At 41.9% G+C, this 22,187-nt stretch overlaps 8 protein-coding genes across 10 annotated transcripts; 5 read left to right on the top strand and 3 right to left on the bottom strand.

Moving 5' to 3' along the window:
* Positions 1–192: 192 nt before the first annotated feature.
* LOC6556622 (citron rho-interacting kinase) lies at positions 193–7,225 on the top strand. The gene is made up of 7 exons (XM_001985022.3): positions 193–509; positions 577–815; positions 888–1,238; positions 1,401–2,774; positions 3,014–4,516; positions 5,201–5,396; positions 5,451–7,225. The coding sequence occupies exons 1-7, from the start codon at positions 245–247 to the stop codon at positions 7,043–7,045; spliced, it is 5,523 nt and encodes a 1,840-aa protein (XP_001985058.1). The 5' UTR covers positions 193–244; the 3' UTR covers positions 7,046–7,225.
* Positions 7,226–7,584: 359 nt separating this feature from the next.
* LOC6556619 (zinc finger protein with KRAB and SCAN domains 5) lies at positions 7,585–9,818 on the top strand. Of its 2 annotated transcripts, XM_032735814.1 has the most exons (3): positions 7,586–7,851; positions 7,909–8,082; positions 9,097–9,818. In XM_032735814.1, the coding sequence occupies exons 1-3, from the start codon at positions 7,618–7,620 to the stop codon at positions 9,781–9,783; spliced, it is 1,095 nt and encodes a 364-aa protein (XP_032591705.1). In that variant the 5' UTR covers positions 7,586–7,617; the 3' UTR covers positions 9,784–9,818. The 2 variants fall into 2 exon arrangements, with proteins under 2 accessions (XP_001985059.2, XP_032591705.1); XM_001985023.3 differs by having other exon boundaries at positions 7,585–8,082.
* A 671-nt stretch (positions 9,819–10,489) lies between these two features.
* On the bottom strand, positions 10,490–11,405 carry LOC6557100 (ubiquitin-conjugating enzyme E2 C). Its single transcript, XM_001985024.3, has 2 exons — positions 11,136–11,405; positions 10,490–11,049 (listed from the first exon to the last, which is right to left on the bottom strand). Exons 1-2 carry the CDS (start codon positions 11,234–11,236, stop codon positions 10,620–10,622), a joined length of 531 nt encoding a protein of 176 aa, XP_001985060.1. The 5' UTR covers positions 11,237–11,405; the 3' UTR covers positions 10,490–10,619.
* A 237-nt stretch (positions 11,406–11,642) lies between these two features.
* LOC6556621 (EARP and GARP complex-interacting protein 1) lies at positions 11,643–13,105 on the top strand. The gene is made up of 2 exons (XM_001985025.3): positions 11,643–12,066; positions 12,122–13,105. The coding sequence occupies exons 1-2, from the start codon at positions 11,896–11,898 to the stop codon at positions 13,100–13,102; spliced, it is 1,152 nt and encodes a 383-aa protein (XP_001985061.1). The 5' UTR covers positions 11,643–11,895; the 3' UTR covers positions 13,103–13,105.
* Positions 13,106–13,282: 177 nt separating this feature from the next.
* On the bottom strand, positions 13,283–14,022 carry LOC6557102 (kxDL motif-containing protein CG10681). The gene is made up of 2 exons (XM_001985026.3): positions 13,845–14,022; positions 13,283–13,784 (listed from the first exon to the last, which is right to left on the bottom strand). Exons 1-2 carry the CDS (start codon positions 13,994–13,996, stop codon positions 13,304–13,306), a joined length of 633 nt encoding a protein of 210 aa, XP_001985062.1. The 5' UTR covers positions 13,997–14,022; the 3' UTR covers positions 13,283–13,303.
* A 1,096-nt stretch (positions 14,023–15,118) lies between these two features.
* Positions 15,119–16,708, top strand: LOC6556641 (1,5-anhydro-D-fructose reductase). The gene is made up of 5 exons (XM_001985027.3): positions 15,119–15,336; positions 15,395–15,562; positions 15,629–15,798; positions 15,863–16,205; positions 16,268–16,708. Exons 1-5 carry the CDS (start codon positions 15,166–15,168, stop codon positions 16,571–16,573), a joined length of 1,158 nt encoding a protein of 385 aa, XP_001985063.1. The 5' UTR covers positions 15,119–15,165; the 3' UTR covers positions 16,574–16,708.
* Positions 16,709–18,439: 1,731 nt separating this feature from the next.
* LOC6556633 (threonine-rich protein) lies at positions 18,440–19,732 on the top strand. Its single transcript, XM_001985028.3, has 3 exons — positions 18,440–18,623; positions 18,683–18,978; positions 19,037–19,732. Exons 1-3 carry the CDS (start codon positions 18,491–18,493, stop codon positions 19,730–19,732), a joined length of 1,125 nt encoding a protein of 374 aa, XP_001985064.2. The 5' UTR covers positions 18,440–18,490.
* A 507-nt stretch (positions 19,733–20,239) lies between these two features.
* Positions 20,240–22,101, bottom strand: LOC6556635 (threonine aspartase 1). Of its 2 annotated transcripts, none has more exons than XM_001985029.2 (3): positions 21,924–22,101; positions 20,838–21,823; positions 20,240–20,704 (listed from the first exon to the last, which is right to left on the bottom strand). In XM_001985029.2, the coding sequence occupies exons 1-3, from the start codon at positions 21,949–21,951 to the stop codon at positions 20,621–20,623; spliced, it is 1,098 nt and encodes a 365-aa protein (XP_001985065.1). In that variant the 5' UTR covers positions 21,952–22,101; the 3' UTR covers positions 20,240–20,620. The 2 variants fall into 2 exon arrangements, with proteins under 2 accessions (XP_001985065.1, XP_032592627.1); XM_032736736.2 differs by having other exon boundaries at positions 20,391–20,704; positions 21,098–21,823; positions 21,924–22,043.
* Positions 22,102–22,187: the final 86 nt, after the last annotated feature.

The raw sequence follows: 22,187 nt of genomic DNA, 5'->3' as shown, positions 1-22,187 counted from the left end.
ACAATTATTTATATTTGTTATATTTATTCCAGCTGCAAATGTGGCATAATATTATTGTCGCCATGACAGCACTGGCACATCTGCCGAATGCAACCCTGAATTTCTCACCGCGTTTAACATTCAAAACGTTCGATTTTTAGCTGGGCGTCGCTTGTGTTTCGTCAACGGCATCAGTCCAATAAACGCATTTCTATTTATATGTAGTTGCAAATTAAAACTGTTTAATTGAATAAAAGGAAACAATATGCCACCACAACGCGACCCAATCAGTGTGCGTACAACGCGTCTCAACAATCTAATACTAGGCAAAGGAGTTGGCGCCGTCCAGAAGACATCATCGAGTGCATCGAGACGCAGCATTATTCCGGTGAATAACACCACAAGTGCAGCTGTCGCTGAGGCAATTTGTCGGGAGGGTTTGCTGGACGCGTTCTGCCTGCTCTACAATGAGTGCGACAAAGAGACGCTGAAGAAACGGGATCGGAACATAGCTGAATTTGTCAATAAATGTAAGCTATTTTAATTTAACCTAATACTTTGCATTCTAATACAAAACATCTCTATTTTCATCTTCAGTTCGTCCCATTGTCGAGGAGACTCGCCAGCTGCGTGTCAATGCTGATGATTTTGTGATCAAGGCCCTCATTGGCAAGGGCTATTTTGGCAATGTTCATTTGGTGCTTGAGCGCCACACATCGGATGTCTACGCCATGAAGAAGATCAAGAAATCGATGGTGACCACATCGCAAGTGGAACGCGACATTATGTCCCAGCGCAAGTCCGAGTGGTTGACCAATTTGCAATATGCCTTTCAGGTGCGTTCAAGCTGTAAACTGGCATAATATAATATTTCTAATGTTGAATATTAAACATTATTTCATTCGCAGGACAATGACAACCTGTACTTGATCATGGAGTATCTGCCTGGCGGCGATCTGCTGAGTTTAATGTCCCGTCATGGGCCCTTCGACGAAGACTTGGTTCGCTTCTACTTAGCCGAGTTGACGTTGGCTCTCCACACACTTCACGTAATGGGCTATGTGCATCGCGACATTAAGCCCGAAAATATTCTAATCGATCGCTTTGGCCACATCAAGTTGGCTGATTTTGGTAATGCCGCTGCCCTGGATCGTGATGGTCATGTTCTCAGTCTTTCGCCTGTTGGCACACCCGACTACATTGCCCCAGAGCTGCTGCAAACCATATCTACCTATAAGCTATCAAAATCAATGCATGACGTGAGTATGATTGTATGATCCAAATGAATTTCCAACAGCTCCACAAAATATGCAACTGACAAATGAAATACTATGCTGCAGAAACATGTATTCTCTTTAATCTCTATGTATTGGTATTATTGTTTTCAATCAATTTGAACTACTTTAATTTTTGTTAACTAGGTCAGCTGCGATTACTGGTCCATGGGCATTATTGGCTATGAGCTGATATGTGAGATTACGCCGTTCCATGAGGATAACGTGCACGAAACGTACTCCAAGATACTCTCCCACTGCGAGGATAGCCGTATGAAAAAGATTATAAGCTTTCCCAGTGATTTGAAAATTTCCAGCAACTTAAAAAATCTCCTCGTATCGCTGGTCACGAATCCAACGAATCGACTTTCATACGATCAAATTGTAAAACATCCATTCTTTGAGAACATCCAGTGGAGCACAGTTCGCTCGCAGGTTCCCCCCATAATACCGACGATCAAGTCTGATGACGATATCTCCAACTTTGAGGACGGAATACGGCACAAGGCGCGGAGAGAAGTGCAGGCTAAGAAGTCATTGACATCGAACATGAAATCAAATGATTTCAGTGGCAAGGATCTGCCTTTTATTGGGTACAGTTTCGTACATTTGGAAAATGATTATACGGATATTTCGGACACGGCACGCACTGCCAAACTTCAGGAGAAGATGAGGAGCCTACAGCAAATGCTTAAATCACGTGAAACTGAGATTTCAATGCTGAAACAGGATCTGGCGAAGGCCCAGCAAACTCTTAAGCAGACCGATGGCAAGTCGCAGGTGGTGCTCGAGGCCAAGGCAGAAATTAAAAAGCTACAGGACATTATCAGAGACAAGACAATGGAGCTGGCCACCTGTAAGACTCAAATCAAAACCTTGCAGAGTTCGGCCAAAATTGACGAGGAAATGTGGTCGAAAAAAGAGTCGACAATCACAGATTTGTTGCGACTGAATCGACAAAAGTACGAGGAGGCAAAGATCGCATCGGAGCAGAAATACGAGAAGCAGCTGGCAGAGAAAAAACAGGAGCTGGCCTGCACCGTTCGCAAGTTCGAGGCGCGTGATTTGGAATTTCAGGCAAAGAATGACGAATGCAAACATCTCAGCGACAAGCTGACGAACTACAAGGATATGTTAAAGCAATTAAAGGATCAAAGCATCAAGACCGAGTCAAACCATGAGAAGCAACGGAAACAGCTAACAGAATCATATGACCAACAGCTGTCCGAGCTGCGTCAAAAGCTACGCGAATCCCAGGACACGCACAGTCACATGACCCGGGAGCTGAACAGTATGCGCACCGAGCTGGACGAGTCCAACTGTTCGCGCAAGTCAACGCAGGAGGCCAAACATGCCACGGAGCGAAGCATTGAGGATATGTTGCAGCGACTCAATTGCGAGATAACCGCTAACAATGAGTTGCGTGCAGCTAAATCCTCTCTGGAAACGCAGCTGAATCTTATGAAAAATGAATTCACGGAGGCCCAAGCGGAGTGCCAGCGTTTGGAGCGCGACTTACAGGTATGAACTAGATATGTAATATTGAAAATTGACCAAAGAATTGTAAGTTATAATTTCTAAATATACGAACACATTTTTTCTAGAGATTAGAAAGGCTTGTCCTAAAACGAAAATCTCAAAAATATGGGGTATTTTTCTAACTATGTTTTTAGACATTTTTTCTCATATTAAGAAAGACATTCCTGAAAAGTAGAAATGCAATTGGTATTTTAAGTAATAATATTTTGTACCTTATGCAGGTTGCCGAGTGCCGATGCAATATAGCGGAATCATCGCTGGCTTCTCAGGATTCACCATATGAAACGGCGCCCGGTTCACTGACGGAGCTGCATGACGTTGAGGATCAATTGCGTGCCGATTTGGTGGCCGCCCGGGAGAGCGAATGCGTGCAGAAGACGCGCGCCGATCAGCTGCAGGAGCTGGTCATAAAGCTGGAGAAGATGCTCGAACGTTTCAACGAGCAGAGTCTCTCACCGACGAAGAAGAGGCACTCGGGCCAAACAGCCCAGAGTGCTGTGGGCGACATGCTCGAGCGTCAGAATGAGAAACTGGAGGACAAATTAGCCGCAGTACGTGAACAGATGATTGTGGAGCGCCAGGCAGCGCGTACGGCCAATCTATCGCTCTGGAAGGTGGAGAAACAATTGGAGGAGGCGCTCTCCGAGAAGAAGTTGCTGGCGCGACGCATGGAATTGACAGAGGATCGCGTTAAGAAAGCGCACAATGAACGTGACGAGGCGCAACGAGCACTAAAATCAGCACAGGACGAACTCCATCAACGTGATGCGCGCATTGATGAGCTAAAGACGGAGTTGGCAACCAGCAAACGTGATGTGCTCAAGGAGCATCGTATGTGGGAAAAAGCCGAGGAGGAGCGCATGAAATGCAAGTCCGAGATAATCGAGCATCTGGCCAACGTGCACCGGCTGGAGCAACAGGCCAGAGAGGTGCGCCAGAAGTTGCATCAGACGCAGCTGCGTTGCGATGGCCTCGGACTCGAGCAGAAGCGTCTGCAGAGGGAGCTGCAAGAGGAGCGCGAACGCAATGCCACAGCTGGCGAAGGCAATCAGTCATTGCAGGCGGAGCTCAAACAGCTCAATGATAATTTCCAGCGTTTGAAATACGCATGCAGCATTACCGACAACCAGCTTACGGAGGTGGAGTCCATGCTGGAGTCGGAGCAGCAGCGCAACAAGAAACAGCAGACTCAACTTGACGCCTGCCACATAAAGTTGCGCGAGCGTGACGATCAACTGACCGATCTGCGTAAGGAACTCAATGTGCAGGAGTCCGGCAAGCGGCAGGCTGAACAACGCGCCCAGTTGCTCAGCGTGGAACTGGACGAGCTGAGGGAGAATCTCAAACAGCTGCAAATGAAACTGATTGCTCAGCAGGGTCAGTTGGTCGAACAGACGAACGCACTGTTTGGCGCCCAGGAGCGTGCCGATCAGTTGGATGTGCAGAGCGCCAATTGCCAGGCGGAGAACGCAGACTACGAACGAGAGCTGCTCGGTCTGAAGGAGGAGAATGCTCGCATTCTGAGTGATCTATTCCACAGCAAGGAGGAGGTGCTGCATTTGCAGGCAGAAGTTAAGCATCTGCAGGGAGTTCAAAGTGGCCTCCACACCGAAATCGATGAGCTACAAAACACACTCACTGAGAAGGAGCAATTCTATGTGCAGCGGGATATCAAAGCGATGGCCACTTTGGCCCAGCACAAGAAACTCATCGATTATTTACAGGTAATTGAATTGAATTGTTTTTGTGACCTGTAATGAATGATGATGTGGTATTTGAGGAAATATTAGCAACTCAACTGCAACACTTATGTAGTTCTATTATTTTACCTTTCCAGCATGGTTTTGTGAAATTGTCTTGAATTTACCTGTCTTGTGATCAGAGGATTTCGATTAAAATGCAAGACCGACTTCGTACCAACTTCATAACGATCTTTTTGGTGCTGTTATTCAGTGCCTTCTGCTTCATAAGCTAGACCTTAAAGGATTTCCCACTAACCTTACCTGAATTTTTTAGTATCTGAATAACAGAAACCAAAAAGTTATCTTCCAAACTTCACGTTCTGTACTTATCCTTGTTACCTCTACCTAGGACCAGTGCTTAACCTTAATTTTGTTAAGCATTGGTCGAAGCAATTTTATTTCGCTGCGTTGTGGAGACAAGTTAATTTTTCTTTTCCCTATAGACCTACCCGTTATGTCTTCGCACTTTCTCTTGATCATTGTAATAAGAATTATTTATTGCAAGAACATTGCATGAATATTAGACCATTTTGCATTTAAATACCCTCGCAAATTTTATTTTTAATTTAATTTGTTTTGTATCTTTTGTATTTTGTGTCGATTGACATTAGTTGAAATTAAATAATTACGTAAATAATTTATTGTTAACAAACAAATTACTTACAGCTCAAGGTGGAAGATTTGTCGGCCAAGAAGAAGAAAACATTAGCAGACAAAATCTTTGGGTCTCACAGCAATGTTAAGGAGAACATATCTCCCAACGATGTGGAGTCCTCAATACTGTATCGTGCTCTCAAAGAAGAACTGCGTCGAGAGCAAAAGCATGCCAAGATGTTGCAGGAGCAATTGGACCAATTAAATGGTAAGCACTCACTCTATTTATTTCGCCATTCAATAAAATGCACATCGCTTTTAGGAACTGCAACATTGCGTTCACCCCACAAATCCAGTGCCCTAAATGGCAATGCAGATGAGCCCAAAGTGCGACCAGTTAGCATCGCTGCATTCCCAAGCTCTCCACGCAAGCAGTCAACGGCGACAGTGAAGCGTTCAGCGAGTCAAACAGATGCCAAGTCCAAAGCAAAATCACCCCAAAAGCAAAGCGTGGATGAAATGGTGCATCATCGTTTTGAGTTGGCTTTGCAGGAGTCGAAGATGGACGCAGCCAAGTGTCTGGCCTGTGAGCAGCCAATTGTGGCTGGATCACCTTACTGGCGCTGCAAGGAATGCAAGGAGGTGTCGCATCGCAAATGCCGATCCAATGTGACAGGCAGTTGTGGCACCAAAACGGCAATCTGTCCATCCTCCGTTGAGCTCAGCGAACAGCTCCAGTCAGAGTCGAGGCGCAACAGCCTGGACACTTTGGACAGCGCGGAGAGTTATACGGATGAATACGTCGGCACAATGTCCTACGATGGAGCACAGCAGGATGCGATCGAAATCAATTGCGCCTTCGAGATAGTCGAGCGAAAGATTCTCTTATTTGGCTGCAATAGCGGATTGTTTGCCTTCAATGTGGACACAAAACGATTACTGCACATTGTTGGAATTGAGTCCGTTAGCTATGTGTCGATATCAACACGCCTGGCCAAGGCCATCATGGTGGGCGCCAATGGTGAGAAGCTCTACCAGTGCGACTATCGCCAGTTGGAGACGCGTTGCCAAAGCGCCATTCCCTGTCAGAAGCCCACGTTGGAGACGTCCGTAATTGAGTTGCCGTTTGCCAATCGTTCCGTGGGCGAAAAATGGAAACTTGTGCAGATATCCAATGAATCGGAGAATGCTCTCGACTCGGTGGCCATTGCGGCTACATCGACACGCATTGTCATTCTAAAGTACGATCATAAACTGCACAAATTTAAGCCATTGCGTGCTCTGGATACGGCGACGCCGGTGACATCGATCTTCTATACCCGCCACTCGGCAATTGTCAGTTCGGACAAATTCTATGAGATCGATCTGGACAACTATGCGGCTGAAGAGTTTGTCGACCTGGCCGATAAGACGGTACAGCACACGGCCAACTGTCAGCCATTTATAGCCGTGCGTATATCACGGCAGGAGATCCTGCTCTGCTTTGCCGAGTGCGGCATATTTGTCGATGAGTTTGGCTGCCGCTCGCGTCCCTATGATCTGAATTGGGTCTATGCGCCAACGGGTTTCATTTACCGTGAACCCTTCCTCTACGTGTCGCACTATCAGTACGTGCAGATCATGCGAGTGCATCGCTCCTACAGCAAAGAGATGGCCACTGGCGCTAACTCTCAGAGCAGCGAATCTCCGGAAATGCAGCGTCTTTACTTGCCCCATTATATGCCCACTTTGCTGACAGCGAGTGGCGAGCGAAACATTTACACTTTGTCCATTGAACAGCAGGCGGGCAGTCAGCAGATCTATCATCTAGATGCATTGCGCGCATTCAAGAAGCAGCTAAATGTATCCATGGAGACAATATCGTCGGTGGCAACGTCGATAACGCTTGGTTCCATAATCACAACGGACAATGTATAATTAATGTTCACATATGAATCTCTATTTTAATTGAACTGTGGAAACGCAAAAATATGTACACGCCTGTGTGTATATAGACACAGAGTTATTCAAACTCAAATCATACATGTAATTTTTATACTTTTATATATATTATTTTTTGTGCGAATAAAAGCATTTTATATTTACATGTTTGAAAAGTGCGCCAAATTTGAATGATTGTCAAAGCTTTACGGTTTCACCCTGTGCGCCAGGCATGGTAGTTTTTTTTAAATGTAGTTAAACATAATATAAGAATAGAAGTGCGCCAAATTTGAATGATTGCAGTGGGAGGCAACCTATGCAAGCTAAAGCTTTACGATATCACCCTGTGCGCCAGGCATAACAGTTCTTTTAGCTGGAGAGAGCGGGCAGCATCTAAGCTTTTAATATCCAGCGCGTGTCTCAACAAAGTTTGGGAGCTCTTGCCTGCCTGCACACACACAGACACTCTCTCTCACACACACACACACACGTAAAAATATTGTTATTGTTATTCCGGGCAATTGATGTCAATTTATAGCAGCATATTCTGCTCGAGCGTATTTAAACCAATGTTTAATTCAGAACGCAAACGAAGCGCGTGGCGGCCACTTGCCGATGCCACGGGGAGGCAAAGAACAGATTCATCTGGTAAAATGTCGCTGTGCCGTGCATGTTTAGTCCTGCTCAGCACCGAAGATGCCGGATATAATTTGTATCGCGAAAAGGATTTGGCTGCGAAGTTCATTGGTTGTATGGGCGCTAGCGAAGGTTTGCGATTTTTGGGTGCACCCTTCGACGAGGAGGTGAGTCCACAAATTGTGCTCAAATGCATTTGCGAGTGCTGCTACCAATTGGTGCAGAAATTCTACGATTTTCAACGCATGTGCGAAGAGTCCTTGAGGAACTTTCAAATACTGATGGCCCAAGTCAATGCAAAGGCCAAGGACCAAATTGCCGAATATCCCGAGAAGAAGCAGGAGGAAAACCAAATAACTCAAATTTCGGCATTTGCACTCGACTCAATGGAAGATATTGTAAGTGTTATATTGAGGTATATATTGATGTTTGTTTGTTTGTCAGCAAGTTCGGCATAATCTAATCACATTAGATACCTGATGGCAACGAACACGTTTTAACGTATAACTGTTAAAAAATGCATGTGTGTGTGTATAAATATATTTATTCATACAGATATGCGTAGCTGTTTATTGTCGTGAGAATACGGCGTCCAGCAATATAAAATGTTAGGGGCACATATGCACATATTTGTGTGTTAAATTTATGTGTATCTAATATAAATATTTATACGCTTGGATATGTAGGTATATATATATATATATATATATATATATATATGTATATATTATGTTCAGTTTCATATATATATGAAATGAAAAACGTTGCCATCCCATCCGCTTATGTTCAGTTTCATATATAAATATATATTTTCAGCAGCTTTTTTTGAAGTAGCTTTCGCAGCTGGATTTCCAAAGAATATTATCATCTGTAACCAGTGTTGACAAACAAAAACATTTTACTTGATAATGGTAGAAATGCTTTTAAAGACTTGTTTTGATTTTGTTCCAAACTTATTTTTCGTTTATTTAGTATAATCTATAAAATTAAATATGTGAAATCACATCTTAAAATATCAGGAGAGTTAACTGCTTTAAAATTTAATACCTGAAAAAAGCATGCATGCCTTTGTAAAAAAATTGCAAAAACACTTTTCTAATGTATTTACAAATTTTTTGTACAAAAGAATGCCTGACAGTATAGTTATAGATTTCTTACATTTTTCGAAAAATTCACGTTTTATTCTTTTTTGTGAATAGAAATTAAAATTTCAACTGCAACATCTTCACCAGACACTATCCAATTTACGAATTATTTTTAATAATAGGCAGGCTTTTTTATCTATATTTATTCTGCATCAAAGCTTGAAAATACATTTTTCTAATAAACCAATCTCTGACTATCTTAAGCGAACTTCAGTTACAACCATTTATTTATACACTTTTATAATTTTATTTCCTCTTCTTGCATAGGAAGAGGTCTACATAATTGAAGATGATGCTGCTAAACAAACTCTGGGGAAGGAAAGGCCAACCAAAGTTGCCACATCTTTTAACATTCCGAAGCGTCCTTGCGGCCTGCGACACAAGATTGAGTGCAACATTTGCGGCAGGGGATTTTATAAGATGTCTGTGTACGAGGCCCATATGCAGATCCACCAAGGAAAACAGCCCTACAAATGCACAGTCGACAAATGTGAAAAATCCTATTCGCGAGCAAACTTGCTGGAGGTCCATTTGCGTGAGGTGCACCAGAACAATAGATCTACATTTACCTGCACCGAACCCAATTGCAACAAGGTATACAGTGCGCTCAGCAGTCTCAATTATCATCTGAGGCGCCAGCACATTCAGCATCCGAAGGATGTCGAGTCGAGCAGCTCGGAACATGTATGCGAAAAATGTGGCAAGTGCTATGGGCGAAGGGCTCACCTGACACGCCACCAATGGGTGCACCGAAGCAAGAACGAATGCACTTTTGCATGCAACGTGTGCGGCATGCGTTTCTATACCAAACAAAATCTAAACGATCATTTCCTGCGGCGCCACAGCAACAGCAATCAACTTTGGCGTTGCAAGCGTTGTGTGCGAATTTTTGGATCTCGGCTAGCATTGTCCGTTCACATGAAGAAACACCTGAGATCGACGCGTAATCCTTAAGTCAATATTAGGTGGCATTCATGATTAGAACTGATCAATTATTCGCTTTTATTTATATATATATATATGTATATTATATGTAATTTCAATTACTCTTTCAAGCTAACGCAACTTAATTCAAATTTATAAAGTACAATCTTTTGGAATACTAAAAATTTTGTTTTGTTATATTTATGGAGGATGTAGCCGACAAAACTGCTTCATTATTAAAATTAAATATATATATTTATATGTGAGTTGAGTTATTAAATCCGGGTAGGTTACTATATAAAATTAGCTAACATTCACATGATGGCCGCCGGGCCTGCACAAGTGTTTTTAAATCAGTACAAGTTGTTTATGGCAGCAGCCCGCTTACATACTTTCAATAATCATTTATGTATATATATATAAAAAGAGAGAGAAAAAAAAACAATTAACTAAGGTTCTCATGCTTAAATTTAAAGAAACAGACGCTGTTGAAAATGACATACATACATATACCAATCGATCGTTATAAATCGTTACATATAATTAATTTGCTGCAAATAGTTATTTCGCTCTAAAATCCAATCAATCAAATAAATTGAAAATGTGCATCAACTAATATTTAGAGTGGGTGAGATGAGATGGATTGAGTGCTGTTGGTGTTTTTTCTTTTTTTTTATGTAGTTGTTCCGCTTTTACACCATGCAACACGCACAAGAATCAAATGTAAATAAATACGCCGCAATATGAGCATAGAATGAGAATGAGAAATGGAGAAGTGTCGCTACCAGTTGTTGTTCTTGTTGTTGTTTACTCAATGTTTTTTTTTTCCATTTTTGGTATTGGTATTGGTAGTAGTAATTGGTATTTTAGGTATCCTTGTGCTTCTCATAGAACGAATCTAGATATTTTTTGTACTCATTTTGATCATTCCACATCATAGCGGCCTGCGCATTTAGTGGACTCTCATTGTTTGGTTCGCCCAGCAGCGATTGTATGGACAACAAAATGGTGCGTACGTCATACAACGCCGACCACTTATCTTTGAGGATGTCGAGACAGATGGCGCCCTGCAGATCGACGTTGGGATGAAAGCATGGTGTCAAGAATTTAACCACTGGCGCCGCATACGGATACGAATTGGGAAAGTCTAGAGACAAACGATATGTTTGACTTGCGTACACGGTGTTTATGGGGCCAGCGATGGTGCCGACCCATTTAAAGATGTTCTCGCCGTCCGGAAATGCTGAGATGCCCTTCTCGTTGGCCATCATTAGATTCATGAGTTCCTTGTGCAGTCTGTACAAATTGTTGCAAATCATTTAATAAATACAAATACATAGAGAGACAGCAATGTGTGTATGTATTAGAATTTGGCGCCTTACCTTTTGCTCACAGCATGATTGTCTTTGACTGGCAGCGAGTCATCGTTGTGTTTGCTACTGCCACCAGCACCACTCTGTTCCGGGCTGATGTTTTGTGCCATTGCTTTGCACTCGTTGAATTTAGGTTTGGGTTGTGTGTGTGTATGGAATATGCTAAATGTCTCACTAATTACACTGCAATGTTAATTTTGTTTAATACGCGTCTGTTACTTTGACAATCTTTTTTCACTAAAACAAAATGGATGGAGACAACCCAGTGTTGATTTCAGCGTGCACAGGGTTGTATTTTAAGTCACTTGAAAAGTAACTAAAAGCCTCTTGCTTAACAAACGAGTAACAATTACTGAAGCAATATAAATATTTATAAAAATGTTGTGCTTGGTACCTTCAATAGATTGAGCGATTTTTAATCATTTATTTTTCTTTATTTTCTTATTTCATATTTTTTAATCAACCGATTACTACTATATATCGCAATCTACATGCATCTCTAATAAAAATTGACTACATTGTTTTGACTCAAATTGGTAAACAAAGGTTTGATTTATTTATTTTGAATTGGGATAAGACTTGCAGACTTTTTAATGTAATGTTTAATACTATGTTAAGCGTTTGATCCACAAATTCTTTTTAATTTGACACTTCAAATTCTGATTGCTAATTTTAAATGAGTTGTTTTTCATAAGGTTTCATATGGTATGCAAATGTGAAGCAGGTTTTAAAATAAAACTCCCTTGTGATTTAAATTGCTGTGTTTAAAATGGAAGAAAGTAACTTAATTTATGGATTGGAGCTACAGGCGCGAGCCCTTACACCCCAATATGGTGAGGGCAATGATGTTTGCTTTTTTATAGCCACAAACTCGTTGAAGCCAACGAATCAGTTGCACCTGCTGCAATACGATGAGGAACAAGGAACCATTCAGTCCAAGGTAAGTTTAAATCTGCTTGTGTAAATATATTTATGTAAATCATCTCTTACCGTAGATCTTTGAGCACGCACTGGGGGAAGTGTGGAAGCTGAATAGTTGTCCCCACGATGCCCGTTTGTTGGCTTCTGTGTATAATGTACAAAAGGGAGCACAGGTCCTCTCCCAGTCAGCATTATTGACGCTGCCGGCTGAAGATGCAAATGCCTCCGCCAGCGAACCAATTAAAAGCGAATATATACCTTGGGCACAGGTCGAGGTGCTGGATACTGCCGAATTGGGTGAACGCGTTAAGACAGTGGAATTTCATCCCACTCAAGAGCAGACCTTGGCCTGCGTTGTGGGCAATAAATTGGCTGTCATGCAACGAGCCGAGGCATCCACTCGAGTCGTCGCCGAAGTCAGCATCAGTGGCAGTGGCAGCAACAGTAGCAGTGGCTCCAAGCATCTAACGCCATTTAGCAATGGCAAATGGTCGCATCATCATCAGGGTCATCAGTTTCTGGCGCTGCACGATGCAAGTGTGCGAGCGTACGATGTACGCGACACCCAACACTGCGCCTGGAGTATCGAGGATGCACATGGTCAGTTTGTGCGCGACCTGGACTGTAATCCGAATAAACAATGTCATCTGGTCACCGGTGGCGATGATGGTTGCCTAAAAGTGTGGGATTGTCGTATGGTCAAAGCGCCCGTCTTTGAGCGTAGCGATCATTCCCACTGGGTGTGGTCTGTGCGCTTTAACACATTTCACGATCAGCTACTATTGTCCAGCTCAAGTGATTGCAAGGTGCTGCTGACCTGTGCCGGATCGGTTAGTTCCGAGACACAGGCAACTGAAACGGGCGAGGGAATTGCTCAGGAACGGCATAAGGTGTTGTCGGATGGCCTGTTGCAGACCTTCGATCAGCATGAGGACTCCGTCTACTGTGCCGAGTGGAGTAATGTGGATCCTTGGATTTTTGCATCGCTAAGCTACGATGGACGCGTTATCATCTCAAAGGTACCCAAGCAATACAAGTACCAAATTATTTTTTAACCTCCGGCGTATGCATAATGTTCAGCTAGTTATTTAAATATAAAATACAATTCAATATAAATACATTTAAACGACTAAACTATAAATTAAACTTTAACCAGTGTGCTCTGACGTACAATCTGGTGAATGAAGGCTATTAAATAATATTTTACAATATAAATAAATTTATAGGCTTTATATTAAATACGACTAAACTATAAGTTAACCAGTGTCTTCTGACGTACAATCGGATGAATCATTGGGATTCGCTGTCTCTACGGAACATACACGTTTAATCAACTCATTCTCGATCTCAACGATGCCATTCTCGATGGCCTCCTGCATCTGCACATACTCAATTGTCGCCGCACTCTTCTTGGGCGCCTGCTCCACAGTTGACTTCAACTCGGCTTCGGCTTCGCCAACGGGTTTGTTGGTTGATTTTGTGCTTTCCGTTTCATCTTCGGCCTCTTCGGCCAAGCTGCTGCGTTGAGGTTGCACTTCCGCATATATGGCTGGATATTGCTGCTGCAGTTTCTGTTTTATGATGCGCACTTTCCGAAATATGTAATCCAGATCTTTCTTCATCTCAGTCAGTAGTTTAACGTGTCGCTTGAAATCCTCATTGGCACTTTTTAAACGACTTTGCGACAATGCGTTGCAGTTGAGCAACATCTCGTTGGTCTTCTCAAATCGTTGTAGCCTAAAAAGAGGGTTATTATTATTTTAATTATTTATTAGTTGACGTTTACAATTCACTTACATTTGCTTTTGGGCACGTATCATTGTCTCGACATCGCCTTGGTTCACCATTCCTGACAGTCCTTGAATGAATGCTTCGGCGGCTGTATAGTTGTTGAAGCCATACCCATTGAAGGATTCCACATCTGGTGTTGTATCTGCGTTCTCCTCCATGATAACAATTTATTCTTGTGCACGAAAAAAGCTTACAGACCTCGAATACAACAAATCATAAATAAGCATAGATATATTCCCGCATTACAAATATATCATAAGTTATCGATACTCTAAAATGCAGTCGATATATCGTGACCCGAATGTCACAGTGTGACACGAAATTTAAAGAGACCCACCGTTAGGTGGGTCTAAAGTGAAAATTTTAAGTTTCAGTAGTCTCTATATTATTGCTTAGGAAGATCAAAATGCAAATATATCTAGTTCCTGTAAAACGCCTATTGAAGTCGTCTAATGCTGGCCGCATAACTGAAATATTAATATTTTCAACTTTTAGTGGATCACAGAGGAGAAGTCTCTAACAAAAACATTTTTCAAAATCTTAATCAAGGACTACAAGTTCTTTCCATTTACCATTGAATTTTTAAGCATGGGACCTTAAATAGTGCGTTATCCAGTTAAAGCTTTAAGTTAACTCTATTCACTTGTAATTTTTGCATTACAGAATGATCGATTACTTAAATATTTAATCGATACAAAATAATCTAAGTTGCTTACAACGGTAATTCACAGTTATTATTATTATTTTATTATTATTATTAGGGGGAAAAGCTGCACCGCGACCTATTTGATCTATTGTGCCCCTTCTGAGCTTATAGCTCTTCCATGAGTTTTGCTAGGTGACTCCTTAGTCTACACTGTCCTGTCAATAGACCGGTGAGTATCCTAAGGCTGTTCTTTCCCATGGTTATAATTTGTTTAAATCGTACAAGATTATAATCACCTAGGAGACATCTGGCTTGTCGGAGTCCCACTGCCTCCGACCAGCTCTGATGCCGTCTTTGCCTCTCCTCGTTTCTAAGTTCCAGTCGTATAGTGTGTCTCATTCTCTAATTCACAGTTACAAAGGGGACTAATTTTTGCAAATGTTTGTGGTTTCAAGAAGCAATCTGATGTGTTTCGAGTGAAATTGTGGACCGGTTGTATGCCATTGAATTTTAACAGAAAGTCAAGTCAAGCCTCTGTAACTGTAACTGATAACATTTTTTTTTATTTAACTTATTTGATGATATTTTTGTTTAGTATTATTTATTCGAAATTACTTTCAAAAAACGTTTGAAATATTGCTTGTGCAAATTGTTTAGTTTTTAATTGAAAACATTTACGAAATGATACCAGCACGCTGTTTGACAACATGTGATGACGAAGAGGACAATACACGGGTTGCCCTTATATTGGGCGAGAAGCCCGTATGCGGCGTTAAGACGCTACTGATGGCTCCAAAGATCAAACTGAGCAGCGGATACGAAATGCCCGTGATAGGATTTGGAACATATAAAGTATCAAATCGACAATGGAAAAGATATTAACACTAAAAGCATTTGCATTCAATTACAGATGCGAGGCTATCAATGTTTGACTGCGGTGCACTGTGCGGTGGAGACCGGATTTAGACACTTCGACACGGCCTACTTTTATGAAAACGAGAAGGAGGTGGGCGAGGCGATTCGCACCCAAATACAAATGGGAAACGTTGCCAGGGAGAACATCTTCCTCACTACCAAAGTGAGTCGCAATGAATCTATATTGCTAAAAATAAAAAAAAAACGATTAAGTTCATAATGCCCATAGCTGTGGAACACACATCACGATCCGCGCGATGTGCGACGCATCTGCGAGAAGCAGCTGGAAGCTCTTGGCTTTGACTATATCGATTTGTACCTAATGCACTTTCCCGTGGGATTTAAGCACATGTGCGATGAGATTATGATACCAATGGAGGCTGATAAGGTCACCACAAAGTATGTTGTTAAAATATCGCTAAAATATATTCCCATCTATAAAGTTTTCAAATGTGTCTAATAGTGAAATCGATTACATTGACACGTGGCGTGCTATGGAGGAGCTTGTGCGGCTAGGCATGGTGCGAAGTATTGGTGTCTCTAACTTTAATATGGAGCAGGTGCAGCGCATCATACAGTGCAGCGCCTCAAAGCCTGTGGTTAATCAAGTGGAAATCTGGCCGGGATTCATGCAAAAGGATCTAGTCGACTATTGTCGCTACAATGGCATAGTGGTAATTGCATATGCGCCGTTGGGGCAGCCAGATCGCGAGGACCATTCTCCAATTTATTTTTTTTCCGAGGGAATGAGACGTCTAATGAAGAAGCATAATCGCACTGCCGCACAAATTGTGCTCCGCTATCTGGTGAGTAATTGTTAATTGTACAAGACCTGTTCAAATTGTCCTAACTATAATATTAATTATAGGTGGATTATGGTGTTGTGCCCATACCTAAATCCGGCAGTCCCTTGCATATTACTCAGAATCTGAATATATTTGACTTCCAGCTAAACGATGCAGATACTCGAGCTCTTCGGGGTATCAAGGCCAAGGAGCGTTTAATAAAATACGACTCGGTTAAGGATCACCCGTTCTATCCTTTCGAGCGTGACGAGGAACAGCCGGAGCAAACTGAAGAGTTTGAGCAACAGCAAGAAAAGAGACAGACAAAGCTACTTCCAGCAGAGCCACAGGAGGAGGGGGCTGAGACTGTTGATCAAGGCGATGAGTAGGAGCAACAATGCAACTATAGTTAAACTCTATTGTAATCTCAAAGGTCTACAGAACAATTGTTCCAAATTAAAAATGTGGGATAAATTTGTTGTGGGATCGATGAATTTCTAATTAAACAACTGTATGTGTCTCTATCTAAGTATAAGATGATATTGAAGTGAGCCTTTTCTACACTTTGCTTTACTTGGCTAGGGAATACTCGTTTCTAATTGTAATATTTTCGTACTATATTCACAAATTGCTTGTCATGCTTAACTTACTTGCTTATTATGTGATTTTTTTTAAATTTAAAAAATGTGCAATAATCGAAATATATTATCTAATTACTTTTAAAAATAATCGGAGATTATGATAAGTTTCTTACGTCTAGCATTTACTCAAGATAAAGTTGAGATAATTTGTTTACAGGAAAAACTCAGATGTTAACATAATATAAATTATCATGCTTTGTAATGCTTTTGATTATTGTGCATTTCGCCAGTAAAAATAAATACGGTAGACGTAGCTATAGGTAAAGATAAGAGACAGAGACCTGAAACTTGGAACACATACTGGTATGTGCTCTCGTCAGACAAAGTGTAAAAATTGGAGTGCTACGTACACCAGGGGGCTAGGAAAACGATCAAATCGATATTCGCAAATCGATAAAGCCACATATCTATCGCATTTTTAAGGCAACAGTCACAAAATTTGATTGTTTGGTCATGTCCTTCAAAGATCGACATATGCCACGCCCAACTCCGCAGCCCCCACGCCCCTCTTCCGCTAGAGATCTGAAATGCGCATATCATCCGCAATTTGTAAGCTAGACTCACCAAATCTTAAAAGTATGTTACTAAGAGATCGATTAAAAATTGGATGGCTACGCCCACTCCGCCTCTCTAAACCGAAACACCTGTTAGTGTAAATCGATAAGACCATAGAGATATATGTATCTCGCACAATTTGAAAACTAGAGTCACAAAATCTGAAAGGTATATTGCTATATATAACACCCTATAACACCCTTCAAATATCCAAAAGCCCATCCCCGCCCTCAAAAACGATAAAAGTCTATATCTTCCGCAATTTAATAATTACAGTTACCAAACTTAAAAGGCAGATTACTACTAAGATCGTACTACAACATTTTTTTTTGGCACACCCACTTCCAGAAGCCTATATATCCCGCAACGAACGGTACTAGCTTATATCTACCGCAATTTGAAAGCCAAACTAGGACAGTACTTCTTGGCTTCACCCAACCTGTTCTTTGTTACTTGTTATCTGCTGGGCTAACTTATGGTATCAAAGTGTTTCGCAGTCGGTTACGCCCGATTGCAACGTTTTATCTTGTTATATTTATATATTATATATTGGGTTCAGGGTATCTTTTTATTTCGATTGCAGTTTGCACGACTATAAAATGCATTTTTTTCCATAGAGTAATTAAAATGATTTCTAACTCTGTCTGTTTTCAGACACATAATAATAATCAACTGTGCTTATTATCAAATCGTGGTTAAATTCATTTTACATTTTGATAATATAGATAAAAATCATCACTTCCAAGCCGTGAATCATTTTCTTCCGACTAGCAGAAAAAAAAATTGAAAAGACCTTGTGCTTCTATCACTTTTGGATAATTTATATTTCGCCAGTAAAGATAAATGATATACACATGGCTGTAGATAAAGATAAGCCGATCGTCTGTTTTCGGGAAAAATAATTGCAATATAATTTATACAATTTTAAGTTGCTATGCTTAGAGCAAAAAAAGAATGCTTCGATATTGCTTTATTGTTCATAAGACCAAGTCAACAACATTAACTAACTATGTTAGGACTCATAAACAAATGCTGGATTGAAGGTTAGATTTTGGGCTATATAAGCCACGTTAGTTAAAGACATTGAGTCAGTTGAAGTCAAAGTGAAATATGATCAAGTTAAGCGTAATTGTAATCATTCTGGTGCTGGGAACTGCTACGGTGCAAACCCAAAAGTGCCAAGTCTGTCAGGAAGACAACGAAGCCTTCTGCGCTACGGAGACCTCATATTATAATTGTATCAGTAAGTAGTTGCTGCCCATGCGAAGGAATCCTTATTTGATGAATCGCTTTTTCAACTAGATGGCAATAAAGTTGGCAATGAGGAGCAATGTGATCCCGGACAGGTTTGCACCAATTCATTGTCAATATGCGAACCGAAAGATGAACTCCCTACTGATATTGAGAACGTATGTGGCGAAGGGGGCAGTGGGGGTTGCAACAGTTGTGCTGCAACCCAAACGTATACCTGCGTCAGTCGCACACAAGCTGGGCGTTGCATCAAGGGAAACGTCAAGTCGGTAATAGATTGCGATGCCGATCATATTTGTGTGGTTAACGATGGACCCGTCTGTATGCCGCAAGCTGTCGCTGACTTTGTAAGTACCCAAAAACTAAGATCTCAACTTTAGAGCCTAATACACAATTTCTTTGTAGCTAAAGTATAACGCCAGCTGTGCTGCTTATGAGTATAACCCAACAACTCTGGCGCCACCGACGACACCAAATGCAATTAACAGACTACAAATCTGCATGGATAATGCTGCTGATAAGAATACATTGTTTTTCTATACCAATTACGATTCAACGTGCAAAAATGCTGTCTACTGCCAGAGGAACAGTCTGACCAGCACGGATTGGTTAACCTTGCACAGAGCATGTCCATCGGCCACACCGTACTTCGATACACGCATCAGAGATTGCGTGGCCACTAAGCCGGCTACTTGTTCCTTTGCTACTACCACTGCTGCACCTACTACTACCACTGCACCTACTCCTACCTTTGCACCTACTCCTACCGCTACTCCAACTACTCCTATCCCTGCACCTACTCCTACCGCTACTCCAACTACTCCTACCCCTTCACCTACTCCACCTCCAGCTCCTGAAAATCCTGAAGCTCCTGAAGATCCTGAAGCTCCTCCAGCTCCTGAAGATCCTGAAGCTCCTCCAGCTCCTGAAGCTCCTCCAGCTCCTGAGGATCCTGAAGCTCCTCCAGCTCCTGAAGATCCTGAAGCTCCTCCAGCTCCTGAAGCTCCTCCAGCTCCTGAGGATCCTGAAGCTCCTCCAGCTCCTGAAGATCCTGAAGCTCCTCCAGCTCCTGAAGATCCTGAAGCTCCTCGTAAGCCTTAGAATAATAATTACAACTGAGAAGTACTACTTCCTATTCCTACTGTTGCACCTTAATCTATTAACACTACAATTAATCTACCATAATTGGTCTACCCTAATAGAAAGCAAAAAGCGTTTTTACTGTTCCAAAAAAGGCTTTCATTGCACTGTATATAAAAATATATATGTGTATATATATAAACCAACTGTTTCATAATCTTGTGATTATACGACAGTAAGCATGGATCATATTGTTTTTTTTTTCCACTTTCGATTTACTAAACATTCGCAATTTGTATTTCAATTGATCTGCGGTGCGCATCAAACCTTTTTAATATAATTAATGTGTTTGCCAAATGAATGTATTTTCGTTGCCACAAACACTACAATACATTTGTACTTGCATACGTCATAATTTCTATATATGTGATAGTATATGATGTGTTGTTGGCTGATTTATGGCGCTGGCAGATGCGTTGCGCCTCAGCTTAAGTTCAACGAGGGAAATTATTCTGACAGATACATACATACTATTCGAAATAATTTTATTTTATTTGCTAGTTGTGTAGTTTGAGCGGCATAACCACACATTAACATAAACATACATACATATATATATATAGATAAGTACTATACAATGAAACAGATTTTCATTTAATGATTCTTAATATTTCATCGAAACAAAAGCAATACGAAATGTTGTCGTTGTGGTTGTTGCTGCAGCCTGTCTGGCTTTGTCGGTTGGCAGCGATTGTCGCGGCAATTAAGCATTAAATCAAATAAATTGCAGAAAACTGCATCTTTTGAAAATGCCGAAATGACGATAATCAGCAGTAGGCGGCTGTGTGTCTAAAGATGGCTAGTGCCTTTGGCTATTAAGGCTATTGAAGCTGGGCCACACGACAACGACTAAATGCGCAAATGGAAATTATGGCCATTGACGACGCATGATCTGCCTGGCACACTATATGTGGGCAGCGGCGAGTGCACAAACTGCAACAAACAAGAAAACCAACATTAGTATTCCACTGCGAAACGAAAAATACTAGAAAAATGATCGATTGCTAGTGCCTGCAATTGTGCCAAATGTGGCAACAACAATCAAAAAGCGGCAATCGGCACAAACCTTTGGCACTTTCTGCGTCGTTGCCATGTAGCCGACACAAAACGATTGTGTCGTATGGCTCCACATCACCTCGCCGCAACTTTGCTTAGGATAATAGAGCAATGTGAGGGCGCCGGCATAGAGATCCTGCTGCTGGGGCAACAGCGGTGAATCGAGGAACTTTTGCTTGAACGTTCTGTGCAGACTGGTTACGGCACAATCACTGCTAAATGCACCATTGCATATTTCGCGGGCGAGCAGCGTTTTCATCAGGTACTCACCATTGCCAGTCGTGCACGTAGCAATGGCCAATTCATCCGTATCCGTCGCCCAACAGCCAGCGCCATAAGTGGCCGCTTGGCCGACGCGGCCGGGTACTTTGAGTAGAATGCCGCCAGAACTGCAGCCGGCTGCAGTATTACCCGCATCATCGACGCACACAGCACCCACAGTGTCCAGCGCAGCTCCAGTCAGCTCCACCTCATTGCCGGGTTCAGGCACTGGCTCGCCGTCGCTGTCTTGGTTCGCTTTGCTGTTGCCAACAACTAGATCGTATTTACTCTTATAGTGATTAAAATGGAATTTCGCTTTCGATGAGATCAGCACAGTGGGATCGACCATGGCACACCCCATTTGTTCGGCATACTGTTCGGCACCGCTGGCTGCCAACACCATCGGCGGTATGCGCTCCAGTGGCTGTTGATCCGACTGACCGTCACAAATGCGACGTGCCAGCTGTATGGGATTCTTCACACGGCTGACATTCGTGCACGCCCCAAAATTCAGTGTGGTTCCGTTCATAATAGCCGCATCGCACTGCACCGAGCCATCTAAGCAGAGATTGGATCCAAAGCCGGCATTGGTATGGCCACAGTTCTCCAGGCGCATTATTGCTGCTTCGCAGGCATCGATGGCACTGCCACCGTTTCGGAGAATCTCCGTTGCACGCATGCAAGCCTCTTTGATGACTCGCTGGTATTTCGTCTCATCGATGCAATTTCCAGCTCCTAAATAAGAATTTGTACGTGTTTACAGCTCGTTAATAAATACATACATATACATATATACATGCACGTACATGTCTCATCAATCAAACAAAAAACGAACCTGTATGCACCGCTACGAATCCAGCCATGTTGTTGTTGCTGTGTTGTGTTGTGTTACTTTTAACGACAACTGCACTTGTTTACGTCCGTCCAATGCTATTTTGGTATTTGTTTGTTTAAACAATTTTGGAAACTGAGAATGCAACGACCGTTTGCGGAATGCGCCAAAATACTGATTCAAACATGTTCTTACTAAAAATACTGCGTATTTGCAAATGTTTTACAATACTGGTCATTGAGAGTTACCTTATTAATGTTCTCCATT

The sequence above is a fragment of the Drosophila grimshawi genome, unplaced genomic scaffold (assembly GCF_018153295.1).
Source record: "Drosophila grimshawi isolate 15287-2541.00 unplaced genomic scaffold, ASM1815329v1 contig_44, whole genome shotgun sequence".
Lineage (NCBI taxonomy): Eukaryota > Metazoa > Arthropoda > Insecta > Diptera > Drosophilidae > Drosophila > Drosophila grimshawi.
This window is presented reverse-complemented; position numbering and strand designations above follow the sequence as displayed.

What these genes read in the sequence shown, in the direction of transcription:
- LOC6556619 (XM_001985023.3), top strand. Translation starts at nt 7,618, where the DNA reads ATGTTTAATTCAGAACGCAAACGAAGCGCGTGGCGGCCACTTGCCGAT. An exon ending in TCGACTCAATGGAAGATATT is followed by an intron (nt 8,083 to 9,096) that starts GTAAGTGTTATA and finishes CTTCTTGCATAG; the next exon opens with GAAGAGGTCTACATAATTGA.
- LOC6557100 (XM_001985024.3), bottom strand. Translation starts at nt 11,236, where the DNA reads ATGGCACAAAACATCAGCCCGGAACAGAGTGGTGCTGGTGGCAGTAGC. An exon ending in AATCATGCTGTGAGCAAAAG is followed by an intron (nt 11,050 to 11,135) that starts GTAAGGCGCCAA and finishes CAATTTGTACAG; the next exon opens with ACTGCACAAGGAACTCATGA.
- LOC6556641 (XM_001985027.3), top strand. Translation starts at nt 15,166, where the DNA reads ATGATACCAGCACGCTGTTTGACAACATGTGATGACGAAGAGGACAAT. An exon ending in ACATCTTCCTCACTACCAAA is followed by an intron (nt 15,563 to 15,628) that starts GTGAGTCGCAAT and finishes TAATGCCCATAG; the next exon opens with CTGTGGAACACACATCACGA. An exon ending in AAATTGTGCTCCGCTATCTG is followed by an intron (nt 16,206 to 16,267) that starts GTGAGTAATTGT and finishes TATTAATTATAG; the next exon opens with GTGGATTATGGTGTTGTGCC.
- LOC6556622 (XM_001985022.3), top strand. Translation starts at nt 245, where the DNA reads ATGCCACCACAACGCGACCCAATCAGTGTGCGTACAACGCGTCTCAAC. An exon ending in AGCTGAATTTGTCAATAAAT is followed by an intron (nt 510 to 576) that starts GTAAGCTATTTT and finishes TTTCATCTTCAG; the next exon opens with TTCGTCCCATTGTCGAGGAG. An exon ending in GCAATTGGACCAATTAAATG is followed by an intron (nt 5,397 to 5,450) that starts GTAAGCACTCAC and finishes CATCGCTTTTAG; the next exon opens with GAACTGCAACATTGCGTTCA.
- LOC6557102 (XM_001985026.3), bottom strand. Translation starts at nt 13,996, where the DNA reads ATGGAGGAGAACGCAGATACAACACCAGATGTGGAATCCTTCAATGGG. An exon ending in ATACGTGCCCAAAAGCAAAT is followed by an intron (nt 13,785 to 13,844) that starts GTAAGTGAATTG and finishes CCCTCTTTTTAG; the next exon opens with GCTACAACGATTTGAGAAGA.
- LOC6556621 (XM_001985025.3), top strand. Translation starts at nt 11,896, where the DNA reads ATGGAAGAAAGTAACTTAATTTATGGATTGGAGCTACAGGCGCGAGCC. An exon ending in AAGGAACCATTCAGTCCAAG is followed by an intron (nt 12,067 to 12,121) that starts GTAAGTTTAAAT and finishes CTCTTACCGTAG; the next exon opens with ATCTTTGAGCACGCACTGGG.
- LOC6556635 (XM_001985029.2), bottom strand. Translation starts at nt 21,951, where the DNA reads ATGGCTGGATTCGTAGCGGTGCATACAG. An exon ending in ATTCGTAGCGGTGCATACAG is followed by an intron (nt 21,824 to 21,923) that starts GTTCGTTTTTTG and finishes ATTCTTATTTAG; the next exon opens with GAGCTGGAAATTGCATCGAT. An exon ending in CGACGCAGAAAGTGCCAAAG is followed by an intron (nt 20,705 to 20,837) that starts GTTTGTGCCGAT and finishes TGTTTGTTGCAG; the next exon opens with TTTGTGCACTCGCCGCTGCC.
- LOC6556633 (XM_001985028.3), top strand. Translation starts at nt 18,491, where the DNA reads ATGATCAAGTTAAGCGTAATTGTAATCATTCTGGTGCTGGGAACTGCT. An exon ending in CTCATATTATAATTGTATCA is followed by an intron (nt 18,624 to 18,682) that starts GTAAGTAGTTGC and finishes TTTTTCAACTAG; the next exon opens with ATGGCAATAAAGTTGGCAAT. An exon ending in CGCAAGCTGTCGCTGACTTT is followed by an intron (nt 18,979 to 19,036) that starts GTAAGTACCCAA and finishes ATTTCTTTGTAG; the next exon opens with CTAAAGTATAACGCCAGCTG.